Source organism: Neovison vison, chromosome 13 (assembly GCF_020171115.1).
Source record: "Neovison vison isolate M4711 chromosome 13, ASM_NN_V1, whole genome shotgun sequence".
NCBI lineage: Eukaryota > Metazoa > Chordata > Mammalia > Carnivora > Mustelidae > Neogale > Neogale vison.
Window position 1 is genome coordinate 115,042,036 of NC_058103.1, and position 15,467 is coordinate 115,057,502.

General features: G+C 36.3%; 1 protein-coding gene across 1 annotated transcript in view; it reads left to right on the top strand.

Annotated features, from left to right (window-relative positions):
- Nucleotides 1-15,467, top strand: part of ARIH1 (ariadne RBR E3 ubiquitin protein ligase 1) — a 122,169-nt gene that overhangs the window by 87,017 nt on the left and 19,685 nt on the right. The window contains exons 6-9 of the mRNA XM_044230994.1: nt 8,956-9,022; nt 10,596-10,702; nt 13,504-13,546; nt 14,061-14,132. Coding sequence (XP_044086929.1) covers nt 8,956-9,022; nt 10,596-10,702; nt 13,504-13,546; nt 14,061-14,132 — 289 coding nt within the window. The remainder of the gene's footprint in view (nt 1-8,955; nt 9,023-10,595; nt 10,703-13,503; nt 13,547-14,060; nt 14,133-15,467) is intronic.

The window sequence follows — 15,467 nt, forward strand, 5'->3', positions numbered from 1 at the left end:
ATATTATTCTCTTCTGCTTTTATAAGCATATGTCATCATTGTATAACTTTAGTGATGGATATATGCTATACCATCAAGGATGTTTGGCTGAGTGGGTCTCCCCTACATAGTGGTCTCATATAGTTATACTTCCACAGTTAGGAGGTTAACTGGATACTTTGAGAATTTTTCTTTGTCCTAAGATTTGTCTTTGTTGTTTTCATGAGACTAGTGAAAATCACTTCTCTATATTTATCACTTGAGACCAAATAAATATTCATCTATTTTTATTCATCTTACCACTTGGTTATTTTTTAAATATAGTTGTTTCAGGGTATAGATTTCTTCTATATATAATTTTTCTATTAATAAGGGGTGATAAGGGTGCCTGGGTGGCTCAGTGGGTTAAAGCCTCTGCCTTCGGCTCAGGTCATGATCTCAGGGTCCTGGGATCGAGTCCTGCATCGGGCTCTTTGCTCAGCGGGGAGCCTGCTTCCTCCTCTCTCTCTGCCTGCCTCTCTGCCTACTTGTGATCTGTCTGTCAAATAAATAAATAAATAAAAATCTTTAATTAAAAAAAAATAAGGGGTGATAAAGGTAAACTTGTATCTATTAAATACCTTCAAGTAATACTATTTAGTCTGACTTTTACTAATCACACACATCTGGAGTTACAGTGTTCTCATTTCAGCATCCTCTGAGATATTGCTAAAAAAAATTACGATTTATTATTATATATAGAGTTTTTAGAAACAAGCAGAGTTGATGACAGGAACTAATTGTTACTTCTAGCAAAATTACGCCAGATGCTTTTACTTTGAGCTTTAATGATACATAAAATTTTTAAAAAATGAATCTTAGGATCATGGTATAGATGATGCATAGCTTTATAGGGTAATTTCCCACCTGTCTGAAGTGGGCAGAAATTTTTCTTTTGAAAAATAAATTGTTTTATTTTTATTTATTTAATTTTTAAGTTTTTTCATAAACACTCTTTGATCCATCTGTATTACATGGGACTTGAGATACTTTTCTACATTCAGTACAAAGTAGATGTCACATCCATTCTCTGAAATGACTCTTCTCAAACCATTGTTACTACATTTAGTTTTAAATTCTCTTCTAAAGAGAATGGGTGTTACATACAGATGTTACAGAATGGATGTTACATACAGGCAAAAATTGTTTTAAATTAGATAATATAACTTAAATTGCTCTTTAATAGTTATTTCCTCTTCCGTCAACTATAAGCAGTATATCTGAACTCCCTACTGTGGAAGGTGAAGAAATTGATGCCTCTTTGTTGTCATTCATCTTTATCTCTTTCACCTCCTAATTTCTATTAGATATATAATTACTTTATGTTGCCAACCTCATAGTACTTTTTTTCTATTCTGGAGCAGGTTTTTTCATGTTTTGTCAATAAGTTTATTCACTAAATTGTAAATCAATAATTTTGTAATATTACAACTATGTAAATATTACATCAAGTAGTTGAGTGGATTCAGAAAGAAGTAAATGTAGTCTTATAAATCAGTGCTGCTCCAAGAAGAATATTCCTAACGTATTAATCATATGGTTATTTTTTTCCTCTAACGGTATCTTAAAGGTCACAAATATAGTTATGAAGCTGCCTGGGCCCTTAAGTGAAGTCATAACAGTTTGTACCATTTAAGGCAAGAGACAGACTGAATTTGATATGTGTTAATCTCAGTACTATAAGCATCTCCTCTTTTACAGAGGAAAATCCTCATTCTTAAGTAAAACAGGCTCAGTTTGCCTGTATGTTGATTTTTATTTTACTTTTTTATTAAGTTCTAAAATACATTGACTAAAGTATGTAAAGTACATTAAGTTTAAAAGTATGTTTGTTTTACTAACCACCCATATCAAGGTGTAGAACTTTTTCAGTACCAGAATGTTCATCCTTATGCGCCTTACCAGACAGTATCCATCTCACCCTTGTTCCTTGTCATGATTTCTGTCACCATCAATTAGTTTCCCCTTTTCTTGAGCCTTGTTTAAGTGGGATCATGTAGCATATATTCTTCTTGTGAGTGTGTGTCTGCTTCAGTTAACATAATACCTTTGAGATATGTGCATGTATTAAACATATCTGTATGTTTTTAGGTTTGTTTTTTTTTTGTTGTTATGACTACTGTATTTCATTCTCCTGATAGGAGACATTTTGAGTTTTTTGGTTTGTTTGCTTGGTTTCGAGTACTACGAAAAAGCTACAAAGAATAGTCTTATATATGTCTTGGTAAACATGCACTGACTTCTTTTGAGTATATACTCAGGAGTGAGGATTTAGCTTCAATAGATACTGCCATGTCATTTTCCAAAGTATTTGTGTGTGACTGCTTTACTCCTTGCTCATATTTATAATCAATAGTCTTTTAAATGTTACCCATTCCGGTGGGTATGTAAGGATATCTCCTATGGTTTTAACTTGCAGTTCCCTGGTGGGTAATGATGTCAAACACCTTTCCATTAGCCTCTTGGATATCTTGTTTTATTCCTTTAAAAAAAAAAAGATTTTATTTATTTGTTTGGGGGGGGGGGAGAGAGAGCACAAGCAGGGGAGAAGGGTAGAGGGCGAAGCAGACTTCTTGCTGAGCAGGGAGCCTGATGCGGGACTTAATCCCAGGACCTTGGGATCATGACCTGAGCTGAAGGCGGGCACCTAACTGACTGAGCCACCAAGGTGCCCCTATTTTATTCTACTTCATCTATATTTTTCTAAATTTTCTTCGATAAACCTAATTTCTGATAATGAAAATAAAGGTCTTTTTAAAACCTTGTGTAATAATTTAATTGCCCCTCAATAAACGCCCCCAGTTTCCTGTGCTCTAAACAGTTTGTATTGTATTGTCAGGACTTCCTCATTTTTTGTCCCAGTGTCTGTCCTTTACACACCTTTTCCTTGCCTCTATTCTGTACACTCCAATATATTGAATCTTTAGAAATCCAAAGAGGGGCACTTGAGTGGCTCAGTGGATTGAGCCTCTGCCTTAGGCTCAGGTCATGATCCCGGGGCCCTGGGATTGAGCCCGCATTGGGCTCTCTGTTCAGGAGAGAGCCTGCTTCCTCCTCTCTCTCTGCCTGTCTCTCTGCCTACTTCGGATCTGTCAAATTATAAATAAATAAAATCTTTAAAAAAATTTTTTTAAAATTACATATCCAGGGTGCCTGGGTAGCACAACCAATCGGTTAAGCATCTGACTTGGTTTCAGCTCAGGTCATGATTTCAGGGTCATCATCAGGCTCACCACTCTCAGCATAGAGTCTGCTTAGGACTCTCTCTTGCCTGCTGCCCCACATACTGTCTCTCCTTCTCTCTCTCAAATAAATGGAAATATATATATATATATTTTTTTTTAAATTAAATTATATAGCCTGCATTTACCCCCCAAAAAGAGGAAAAGGTCTAGATGATAAAAATGTTAAATCCTAAGTTGAAGCATAATACTGATTTACTCAGGGTGCTGTATCAGCATAAGGTGTGGTTTACTGCTTGCATACTAAATGAAATTCTTGTATTTAAAGTCACCTGGTTTCAGTTCATAACTCTCCAGTTATCTTATTTGTAAAAAACAGAATTTCCCAAAACTCAAGGGTACTTAAATGCATCTGGCACTGTGCTTATAATGTATAATAGGCGAACAGTAGAAATCATTATCTTTACCTTCATAAAGAGTTGCCTTCTAGCATGAGAGTTGGTGTAATAACTAGATGTAAGTGATGGCAACAGGTCTTTGTTGAGAGATGTAGTTCATCAATACACAGGATGACACTTGTCTTCTTGAAAGTATTTATTCTCAAGGGTAAGAGATTGCTTTCTAATTCTTCGCTCTCACAAGATAAACTATGACCTAGTAACTGAGACCTCATAACCTTGGTCTAGTAACTATGGCTAACCTGTGTTCTCACCAAGTAGTCTAGATCAGTTATAAGAAATCATTGGCATAATGAGTACTAGAAATAAAAAGTGGGAAATCAGGGCATCTGACTTTGGGTCTTTTTTTTTTTTTTTTTTTTTAAGATTTTATTTGTTTATTGTTTGACAGACAGAGATCACAAGTAAGCAGAGAGGCAGGCAGAGAGAGAGAGAGGAAAGCAGGCTCCCTGCTGAGTAGAAAGCCCGATTCGGGACTCGATCCCAGGCCAGGACCCTGAGATCACAACCTGAGCTGAAGGCAGCGACTTAACCCACTGAGCCACCCAGGCGCCCCTTATTTATTTATTTATTTATTTATTTATTTATTTATAAGCTTCACGTAACATAATATTTACCATTTTAACTATTTAAAACTATATAGCTTAGTGGGTTTTTTTTCCTTTTAAGATTTTAATTGGGTTGCCTGGGTGACTCAGTTGGTTGGACGACTGCCTTCGGCTCAGGTCATGATCCTGGAGTCCCAGGATCGAGTCCCGCATCAGGCTCCCAGCTCCACGGGGAGTCTGCTTCTCTCTCTGACCTTCTCCTCGCTCATGCTCTCTCTCACTGTTTCTCTCTCTCAAATAAATAAATAAAATCTTTTAAAAAAAAGATTTTAATTTATTTGACAGAGATCACAAGTAGGCAGAGAGGCAGGCAGAGAGAGAGGAGGAAGCAGGCTCCTTGCTGAGCAGAGAGCCCAATGTGGGGCTCGATCCCAGGACCCTGAGATCATGACCTGAGTGGAAGGCAGAGGCTGTAACCCACTGAGCCACCCAGGTGCCCCTAGTTTAGTGGTTTTTCATCATGTTGTACAACCATCACCGCTATCTAATTCCAAAACATTGTCATCACCCCTAAAAGAATTCCCAAATTCATTAGTCACTTCCCATTCCCTTCTTCCCATAGACCCTGACAATCTTGTTTCCTTTTTCTGTCTGTACAGATTTTCTTATTCTGAGCATTTCGTTTAAATGTCGTATAGCATGTGATCTTTTGTGTCTAGCTTCTTGCACTTAAAGTAATATTTTCAAGGTACATCCATGTTGTAGCATGTGTCGGTACTTGATTCCTTTCTAGGGATAAATAATATTCCATATTTTGTTTCTTCATCAGTTCTTGGACATTTAGGTTGTTTCTACTTTTTGTGGAAACAGTTGTGTTTTTATTTGAACATTTATGTGCCAGTTTTTAATGTCTTGGATATACGTCCCTAGGAGTAGAATTGTTGGGTCATATGGTAATTCTGTGTTTAACCTTTTTTTTTTTTTTTTTTTTTAAGATTTGTTTATTTTAGAGAGAGTACACTCCAGTGAGTACACAGGGGTATGCAGTAGTGCAGAGGGCAAGAAAAAGCCTTCAGCCGACTTCCTGCTGAGTAAAGAGCTTGATACCACAACCATTGGATCATGACCCAAGCCAAAATCGAGTCAAATGTACCAACAGACTGAGCCACCGAGGCACCTCCGTGTTTAACCTTTTAAGGAATCACCAACTACACTAAATATTTTTAGGCCCCAGTTCCGACATTCCTGAAATGTGGAGGTTTATTCATTTAAAAAATATTTACTGAGCACTTTCTACAGGCCAAGCAGTGTGTTAGATAGAAGGGATCCTTTCGGGAGCTTATTGTTTGGTTGGGGATAAGGGAACATGAAGGCAGATATTAAACAAATGATTACAAATAATTAAAAAAAATTTTTTAAATTTAGGGGTGCCTGGGTAGCTCAGTCCATTGGGCAGCTGGGATCAAGCCCCACATTGGGCTCCCTGCTCAGTCAGGGACTCTGCTTTTCTCTCTCCCTATGCCCCGGCCCCACCTTGTTCTCTCTCTCTCTCAAATGAATAAATAATAAACCTTAAAAAAATTTTTTTTGTTTAAATTCAACTTAGGTAACTTCTTATATTAGATTTAAAAACCATATTGTTAATACTATACTGTATCATTAGTTTCAGGGGAAGAATTTAGTGATTCATCAGTTGCATAGAGCACCTTGTGCTCATCACATCAGAAGCCCTCCTTAATTCCCATCACCCAGTTAGCCCAGCTCCCCTGCAACAACTCTGTTTGTTTCCTATAGTTAAGAGTCTCTTACGGTTTGCCGTCCTCTCTGATTTCATCCTATTTTATTTTTCCTTCCCTTCCTCTATATTCACCTGTTTTGTTTCTTAAATTCCACATATAAGTGAAATCATATGGTATTTGTCTTTCTTTGATTAATTTCACTTAACATAATACCCTGTAGTTCCATACATGTCATTGCAAATGGCAAGGTTTCTTTTCCCTTTTTTGATGGCTGAGTAATAATTCCATTGTATTCCATACACATACACACTCACACCCCACGTCTTGTTTATCTGTTAGTGGACATCGGGGCTGTTTCCATAGTTTGGCTATTGTGGACATTGCTACTATAAATATTGAGGTGCAGGTGCCTCTTTGGATCACAGCTGTCTGTGTCCTTTGGGTGAATACCTAGTAGTGCAATTGCTAGATGGTAGGGTAGTTCTATTTTTAACTTTAAAAAAAAAAGATTTTATATATTTATTTGACAGAGAGCACAAGCAGGGTGAGTTGGAGAGGGAGAAGCAGACCCCCACTGAACAAGGCACCTGATGAGAGGCTTTTTTTTTTTTTTTTAAGATTTTATTCACTTATCTGACAGAGAGAGGGAGGGAGAGAGTACAAGCCGGGGAAGTAGCAGGGAGGGAAGGAGAAGCAGGCTCCCGTCTGAGCAGGGAGCCTCATGTGGGCTTTATCCCAGAATCCTGGGATCATGACCTGGGCTGAAGGCAGACACTTAACCGACTGAGCCACTCAGGTGCCCCTATTTTTAACTTTTTGAGAAAGTTCCATACTGTTTTCCAGAGTGGCTGTACTAGTCTGCATTCCCACCGACAGTTTAAGAGGGTTCTCCCTTCCCTCATCCTCACCAACATCTGTTGTTTCCTGACTGGTTAATTTTGGCCATTCTTACTGGCGAGAGCAAGTATCTCATTGTGGTTTTGATTTGTATTTCCCTGGTGCTGAGTGACGTTGAGCATTTTTTGTGTGTCTGTTAGCCATTTGTATGTCTTTAGAGAAATGTCTGTTCGTGTCTTCTGTCCATTTCTTGACTGGATTTTTGGGGGTTTTTTTGATTGTTGAGTTTGGTAAATTCTTCATAGTTTTAGATACCAGCCCTTTATCTGATAGGTCATTTGCAAATATTTTCTCACATTCTTTTGGTTGCCTTTTAGTTTTATCAACTATTTACTTTGTTGTACAAATGCTTTTTATCCTGATTAAGTGCCGGTAATTCATTTTTGCTTTTGTTTCCCTTGCCTTTGGAGACTTATCTAGCAAGAAGGTGCTGTGGCCAAAGTCAAAGAGGCTCTGCTTGTGTTCTCTGGGATTTTGAGAGGTTGTCTCACATTTAAGTCTTTCATCCATTTTGAGTTTATTTTTGTGTATAGTGTAAGAAAGTGGTCCAGTTTCATTCTTCTACCTGTGCCTGTCCAGTTTTCCTAACACCATTTCCTGAAGAGACTTTTCTGTTGGATATTGTTTGCTGCTTTGTTAAAGATTAGTTGACCATAGAGTTGAGGGTCCATTTCTGGGTTCTCTATTTTTTTCCACTGATCTGTGTCACTGTTTTTGTGCCACTACTATACTGTCTTGATCACTACAGCTTTGTAATATAGCCTGAAGCCTGAAATTGTGATGCCTCCAACTTTGGTTTTCTTTTTCAACATTTCTTTGGCTATTTGGGGTCTTTTCTGGTTCCATACAGACTTTAGGCTTGTTCCAGCTCTACACAGATAAAATTATGACAGGTTTTATGACAGGAAGATGTATAAGATGCCATGAGAATTGAGCAGGACTGATGTGAGTTATTGTCAGAAAAGGCTTCCTTTAGTTAGTAACTATGTATTAGCTGAGTTAAAAAATAATATAGCATATTAGCAGAATCTAGTATTTATTGAGTGTTTACTCTTTGCCAGGCACTGTTCTAGTTCACAACTCTTATTTCTGCTATCCATTTTACACATGACTAAACTGAAAAATGGAGAGGTCAAAGAACTTATCTTCAGTTTATAGCTAGTAAGTGTGAATCCAGTATTCAGTGAGCTGTCCCATCTGAGCCCACCATGATATACTTCTCTTTCCTTTTCAAGAGAGGTAGCCCTATGCAAAAGCCTCTGAGGGAGGATGATACCCCATCATTCTGAAAAGAATACAGATGTGACAGGAGTACACCAAAAGTAGCACAGGACAGGATGGGATCTTGTGGAAGGCGAGCAGTGCCATAAGAAGCTCAAGAATTCAATGGGGCCGAATAATACAAAAATTTCTTGTCACATTAGAGAGTTTTTACTGGTTTTGTCAGTGGTTAACTTTTTCTGCTGTAACACCATTCTCTTCAAAGATTCATAGGAGTATTTACCATTAAAACTAGTAAAACTTAAGCTTCAGGATGCTTTACTTTTATGGGTTCCTATGAGTTCTAGAAATTGTAAAGAATATATAGAGTGTTCTAGGTGGACAGGGGAAGCCAAGTGCAGTCAGTAGACATTTCTAGTAAATTACCAATGGATCTCAGAAGAAGGCCCTCAAATTTATATATAGCAAAACCTGGATCCATTTCTTGATATTCCTGTCAGCATCTCTTATTTCACACACTGATTTTTGGGAGAGTGTCTTAGGGAAGTTGGCTGCACATTGCTCTCTCAGGGCAGAGTAAGAAGACACTTTTGAAAGGGGCCTAAACATCATAATAGTAAGTCATTAGACTATAATAACAGACTGGGTAAAAATGGAATATTTTATGTATAAAAAACTTGGGGATGGGGATTCTACCAAAATAAAACTATAGAAACTTTGTAGTTGTTATCTTGATTTCTATAGTTATATTTGTTGATAGTCCGTATGCATTTTAGCATTTTCAATTTAGGGCAGCTTTTAGAGCCACTACATTGAAATTTTATTTTATAAATGTGGAAAGATACTCTTGGCTGAGAACTTCCTAATAAACTACTTTTGTTCTTGCTCTCAGGCGCCTGATCACAGATTCGAAAGTTAAATTAAAGTATCAGCATTTAATAACAAATAGCTTTGTAGAGGTAAGTGATTTCTCATAAGTTTTCCTTTTTTAAATAAGAGGAATTGTTTATTCATAGATATAATTAGTTTTTCTTACATGAAACACTCTTGATAGTAAGATGTAAAGGGCTTGGATTATGACCATAAACTTGGATTATGGACTTTATTAATGAGGCATACGAAACACCTTTATTCTCAAAGGAATGTGACAAACCAGTGAGTAGGTGTCTCTTTAAAGATCTAGAACTTTGGTGATAAAATTATTTTTACAGTATTCTTCCCTTATTGCTAGCAAAAAGTTGTAGCTGATTATTAATGACGTAATGTTTAATCATGCTTGGCAATTCAACCTTGCTATATCTCTGCTTGTTTTAGCTTCCATTACCAGTAAACTTTGTTAATAAAGAGAGCTATGGTTATTTCTTTTTTTAAAGATTTTATTTATTTATTTATTTGTTTGTTTGTTTGAGAGAGTGATCGCACAAGCCAGGGAAGAGGGTAAAACAGGCTCCTCCCACCCCCCAAGCTGAGTGCATGATTCAGGGCTTGATTCCAGCACCCTGGGATCATGACCTGAGCTGAAGGCGAATGCTTAACTGACTAAGCCACCCAGGTGCCCCTGTAGTTACTTGTTTTTAGAAAAAAAAAAATTTTTTTTTTTAAATCAGATACAGAGGTCATGAAACTCTGACCTGCCTGTTTTTGTAAATATTTATTGGAACGTGCCCATTTGTTGTATGATTTATTTTGTGCTACAGTGGCACAGTTGAGTAATTGCTACAGAGGCCATTGTGCCCATCAAAAACAAAAATCTTTACTATCTGGCTCTTTATGGAAAATGTTTGTCAGCCTCTATATAAGATCATCAATGTAAATTGGTATTTTAATTCAACAAAACCGGTTTTTATTTCTATTAAGAGATTAAACTGAAGGTCAGATCTTCTAGAAAACGTGTATTTTAGGAATCATGTATTCTTAAAATGGTCACTAAACTTGAATTCTGGTGCAGAGTGTTACTTGAGCCATGTTTTGTTTCATAATAAAAAATACTTCAAAGTTTTATTTATTTATTCGTTCGTTCATTCATTCATTCTTTTTTAAGAACTAAAATGTGATTATTTCCATGGTTTAGGAACTGACTTTTGTTCTTATACACATTTTTATGGTCAAAGAGAGAAATTACCTGTATATTCTATAGGATCTAAACACTTTGCCTAAGTAGGAGTGTATATTGTTTTTTACATCTTTGAAAATTGCCCTGAGGTAGAACCATGTACAAATCAGTGCTTAATGATCACCAATGGGTAATTATTTTAAAGTTTGTCAGTAGGATTTTGAAAGTAGAACCAAGAGACGGTTCACATGTTTATAAAACCAGGGATCAAGGGATCTGTAATCTTAGAAAAATAGTGCATTGGAAAGCAATACTTTAGAACTAGAGTACTAAATATTGGGGGCAAGTTTTATATGCTTGTGTCGTCTCTGTCTTTGGCCTTGCACTGGGAAATGTAAGTTAATTGCCTGTTGTACTAGGAAATCTTACCTCGTGATTTTAATTTGCTGTCATTTTTTATTTTCTAACTTGGGTTTCAGTGCAATCGACTGTTAAAGTGGTGTCCTGCCCCAGATTGCCACCACGTTGTTAAAGTCCAATATCCTGATGCTAAACCTGTTCGCTGCAAATGTGGGCGCCAGTTTTGGTAAGCAAGTGATTTCCCAAATTGAAACAGCACACATAGCTTTTCTATTTATTCTTAGTAATGAAATAGTAGAAAAAGAAATTTTTTTTTTAACCTCTAGTAGGAAGGTGGGTGATGTTGATTTAAGACAGTGTGTATTTCTTTTAAATAGGAATTAGATTGGGCGCCTGGGTGGCTCAGTGGGTTAAGCCACTGCCTTCGGCTCAGGTCATGCTCCCAGGGTCCTGGGATCGAGTCCCGCATCGGGCTCTCTGCTCAGCAGGGAGCCTGCTTCCTCCTCTCTCTCTCTGCCTGCCTCTTTGCCTACTTGTGATCTCTCTCTGTCAAGTAAATAAATAAATTCTTTAAAAAAAAAATTAGAGTAAAAGGTCACATCTTTAATAATTTTTTCTCTATCCTTATTGCTATTTTTTCTTATGGGGAGGAAATGTAGCTATAATCATATTTTCTTGTGTGTGCCACTGGAACTAATATGGGAGCAAACTTAGAAATCTGGGACAAGAACTTAGTTCTCATTTCTGATGGACTGCTTATTTTGTCAGAGTATGTTTGGTTCCTTTATGGTTCTTGCTCTGTTTTCAGTTTATCTCTTAGGAAATAAAATACACAGGATTATTTTTCCTTTGCTTTGACAAGTTTAATATTAGTCCTAGAAAGAAAATTTGCAGGTAAATTTGGAAAGATAAAACATGGTTTATTAAGATATGCCTTTTTTCTTTTCATTTTTTTTAAGATACACTTTTTAACCAGCACTTTCCCTGTAGCACCTCTGGCCACAGCTTTCCTGCTTACCTCCGTTCTTGGAGTTTTATAACATACTCTAGCGTTTGAATTCTAAATTTGACTTAATAGAGAATTTTCAATACTGCATATTCTTACTAGAGAGTTAAGATGATTTTCCATTTTCCGTGTGGATCTTTTAGGAATAAGAAAACATTCAAAAGAAGTAGCTCCAAGAGCTAGCAAATAGACCTTATATTTGTATTCTGTACCATTCTCGTTTTTTCTCCACAAACAGCTGTAGAATTAGACTTACACATCATTAATACTAAATATTTCCAAAAGGAGCAGATAAACTCACAAAGATTAAATATGTATGAAATACATGCTGTTTTGGTAAAGATTAGATATGTGTTACTGTTTTAGAGTTTACCCTATAGATAGGAGGTGCAGTCTGATTATATACCTACCTTAAAACATAGTTTTAGTTGATACCAAAAGATAGAGAATAATAGCAGTGAATACTTACAGCTCTTAACCCAGCTTACACAGTATTTTGTTTTTGTTAAGAAATAATTCATTTGAAGCTTCTGTTGTTTTCTTCTCCATCCAACTCCCCATATTCTTTTTCCAGAAGTAACCATTATCTTTGACTTGATTTAAATTGATAGCACTTCAGTTCTTCTCGTTTGCAAAGAGGATTCTTGGCATTCCTGAATTACTTGACTAGCTGATCAACCTTTGTATTTATTCTTTTTTTTTTTTTTGTATTTATTCTTAATTCATGCTTGCTTTTTTTTTAACAATAAATTATTTTTTAAATTATTATTATTTTAAAAAAATTTTTATAAACATACATTTTTATCCCCAGGGGTACAGGTCTGTGAATCGCCAGGTTTACACACTTCACAGCACTCACCATAGCACATACCCTCCCCAGTGTCCATAACCCCACTCCCCTTATCTCAACCCCCCTCCCCTCAGCAACCCTCAAGTTTGTTTTGTGAGATTAAGAGTCACTTACGGTTTGTTTCCCTCCCTTGTTTCATTTATTCTTCTACCCCCTTAACCCACCATGTTGCATCTCCACTTCCTCATATCAGGGAGATCATATGATAGTTGTCTTTCTCCGCTTGACGTATTTCGCTAAGCATGATACCCTCTAGTTCCATCCACGTCGTCGCAAATGGCAAGATTTCATTTCTTTTTCATGGCTGCATAGTATTCCATTGTGTATTTACCCTAAAGATACAAATGTAGTGATTCGAAGGGGCACGTGCACCTGAATGTTTATAGCAGCAATATCTACAATAGCCAAACTATGGAAAGAACCTAGATGACCATCAACAGATGAATGGATAAAGAAGATGTGGTATATATAATTCATGCTTTCTTAAATGTATATGCCATGTGTCTCGAATATAGCAAGGAATTAACAATTAGTATATTCTTAGAAAATATTTAGTCACACTCTTTTGTTTTATGCCTTGGTTGGCACAGTTTATCTCTACAGGGTTGAAGTTCATTTGTTTGGATCATGCAAAGATGTGACCTGTTTGCCTCCCAATTATTGCTCACTGCATTTGCATTAAATTATGTAATTACTCTACAGAGTCAAACTTTGTTATTCTTCATTTGGGGTGTTAAGAGATTTAATATATACTAATAAAGCACTGGTCAAAATTTAAGTTCAAATTAGTGAAAATTGGTTTGAATTAAAGAATGTTTACAGCACAAAACTATACATATATAGAACAATCAGAAAAATACAGATGGGATTACACTGAATTTCTTGTCTTAAAAGATTGGTGGTTATTTAGAGTCCTTTTCTTATATAATTGTCATCAGAGCGTGTCTTCATGCCTATAATCATTTCTTCGTTTCACAAACACATCACAATACATGCTCTTCTAACACTAAATTCTTAATAATCTATAGAATAATACAAACTTGACTCATGTCCTTGTATTTGCCAGTCACTAAAAACTGATGAAACCACTGAGAAACTATAAAACGTGAAATTGTTTACTTACCTACAGTAGGTAGAACTTAATTCTTTTAACTCTTGTGTTACTTAACAGCTTTAACTGTGGAGAAAATTGGCACGATCCTGTTAAATGTAAGGTGAGTTTGTCTGGCATTTTCATTTTTAAATAATTTAATAGAACACTTCTGAGACTTGATGACTGAAAACTAGGGCCCATAATTTTGGATTGGATTGAATTTGTAGATAGAAGATTGTGTTTTTCCTTTCTATTTCAGATGATCATCACAAGTACTCATGAAGTATTCCTTAGGAATAAGTCCACTCCTGATGATTTTCAGGATAACAGTGGTTAAGGCACCTCCCTGGGCAGGCCTCGTAATTAGCTAAGGAGAATGACACATCTTGGAGCTGGGCTTCTCATCAGGCTCTAGGTTCCCCACTTGGCTTCAGCCAGAGAGAGTCTTCTTTGGTTGATATATGTATTGGGTATGAGAACTAGAGGATTGCCTTGATATAAAAGGAAGTAAATCCAGTGATAATCTTGTCTTTTGCCTTTTACATTTATGCTTGACTACATTTTAATGTTGAAGTAATTTGCTATCCTTTTTTTAAGTTTTTTGTTGTACCCTAACAGTTGTTGTTTCCAAACAGTGGTTAAAGAAGTGGATTAAAAAGTGTGATGATGATAGTGAAACTTCTAATTGGATTGCAGCCAACACAAAGGTTGGTATTTTTCTTCAGTAAACTCGTGGTAGTGAAACAGTTACAAGATTAGGTGCATTAGCAAAATAAGTAGGTTTACCTAGTTAAGGACTTTGTTTTACCTTTCCTTCAGTTAAGATTTGGGGGTTTTGTGGTTGTTTTGAGGGCTTAGAGTTTTGGTTGGGTTTGTTTTTTGTTTTGTTTTTCCCCCCAGAATACTGATTTTTAAGTGTTCAAGTTTATTTTATTGAGCACTACTGCAGTATGTACAGTACTGTTCTTTAGAAGTTTTTGTTAGGAAACGTTGGTTTCCTATAGAAGAAAAAGCTGACAATTTTACTACCCAGGGGTTTGATAATGCTTTTTCATATTGTTTTACCTGCCTTTTAGTATACAGGTATAGAGTTTACTCCACCTAGCTTGGTTTTATTAGGCAAATTTACATTTCTGCCTTTAAAAAATCTTCAGGCTTTGGGGCGCCTGGCTGGCTCAGTGGGAGAGCATGCGACTCTTGATCTCAGGGTTGTGAGTTTGAGCCCCACATTAGTGTAACTGTTTCCTTCTTTCTTTTTTCTTTCCTTGTCTTCACTTTGCTTTCCTTTTCCTATTTTCTTTTCCTTCCTTTTCTTTCATCTCTATACCCAGGGTATGGAGCCTGAACTCACAACCCTGAGATCAAGAGCTATACACTCTACCCACTGAGCCAGCTAAGGGGCCCCTCCTTTAAGGAGTCAGTCTTTAGAGCAGTATCGAGAGTAACTGAGTAACTTTTTATTATGTAACTGCAGTGGGGTTAACATGTTTGACTTCTTTAACGTATTAAATACAATAGACTTGATTCCTAAGAATTAGGAGTTTTGGAGATAACATAGATATCCCTTGTTCTTTTATTTTTATTTTTGAAGTACATTATTGCTCGTGATACTAGTTTTAAGATTCAGTTGGGAACATTTATTTAACCCTAGACAGATGTTTTGTTCTGCAAATGGATGTAGTATTGAGTGCCCTTCTTTTCTGTTACCAAGTAATAAGCATGTGTTTGAATCTCAACTATGTACCCAGCAATTTCATAGTAGAAAATTGTTTAATTAACCAATCTTTATTTAATTCAACCTTATATACTGTTTATATTGGAAGTGACTAAGGTGGTGAATGGTAGTTTTATTCACGAACTATTCATTTTTGGTATTGCCTTTGACATGTGAAGATGGTGTTATATAGTGAGTTGTCTGACTAGCATTAGAGCTTTCCATCATCCAGTCACAGGACAGTGATAATAGGAGTGTTTAAACGATGGAGGCCAAAACACACAATTTTATACCATTAGTACCCTGTTTTACCCAAAAAGATTAAAAC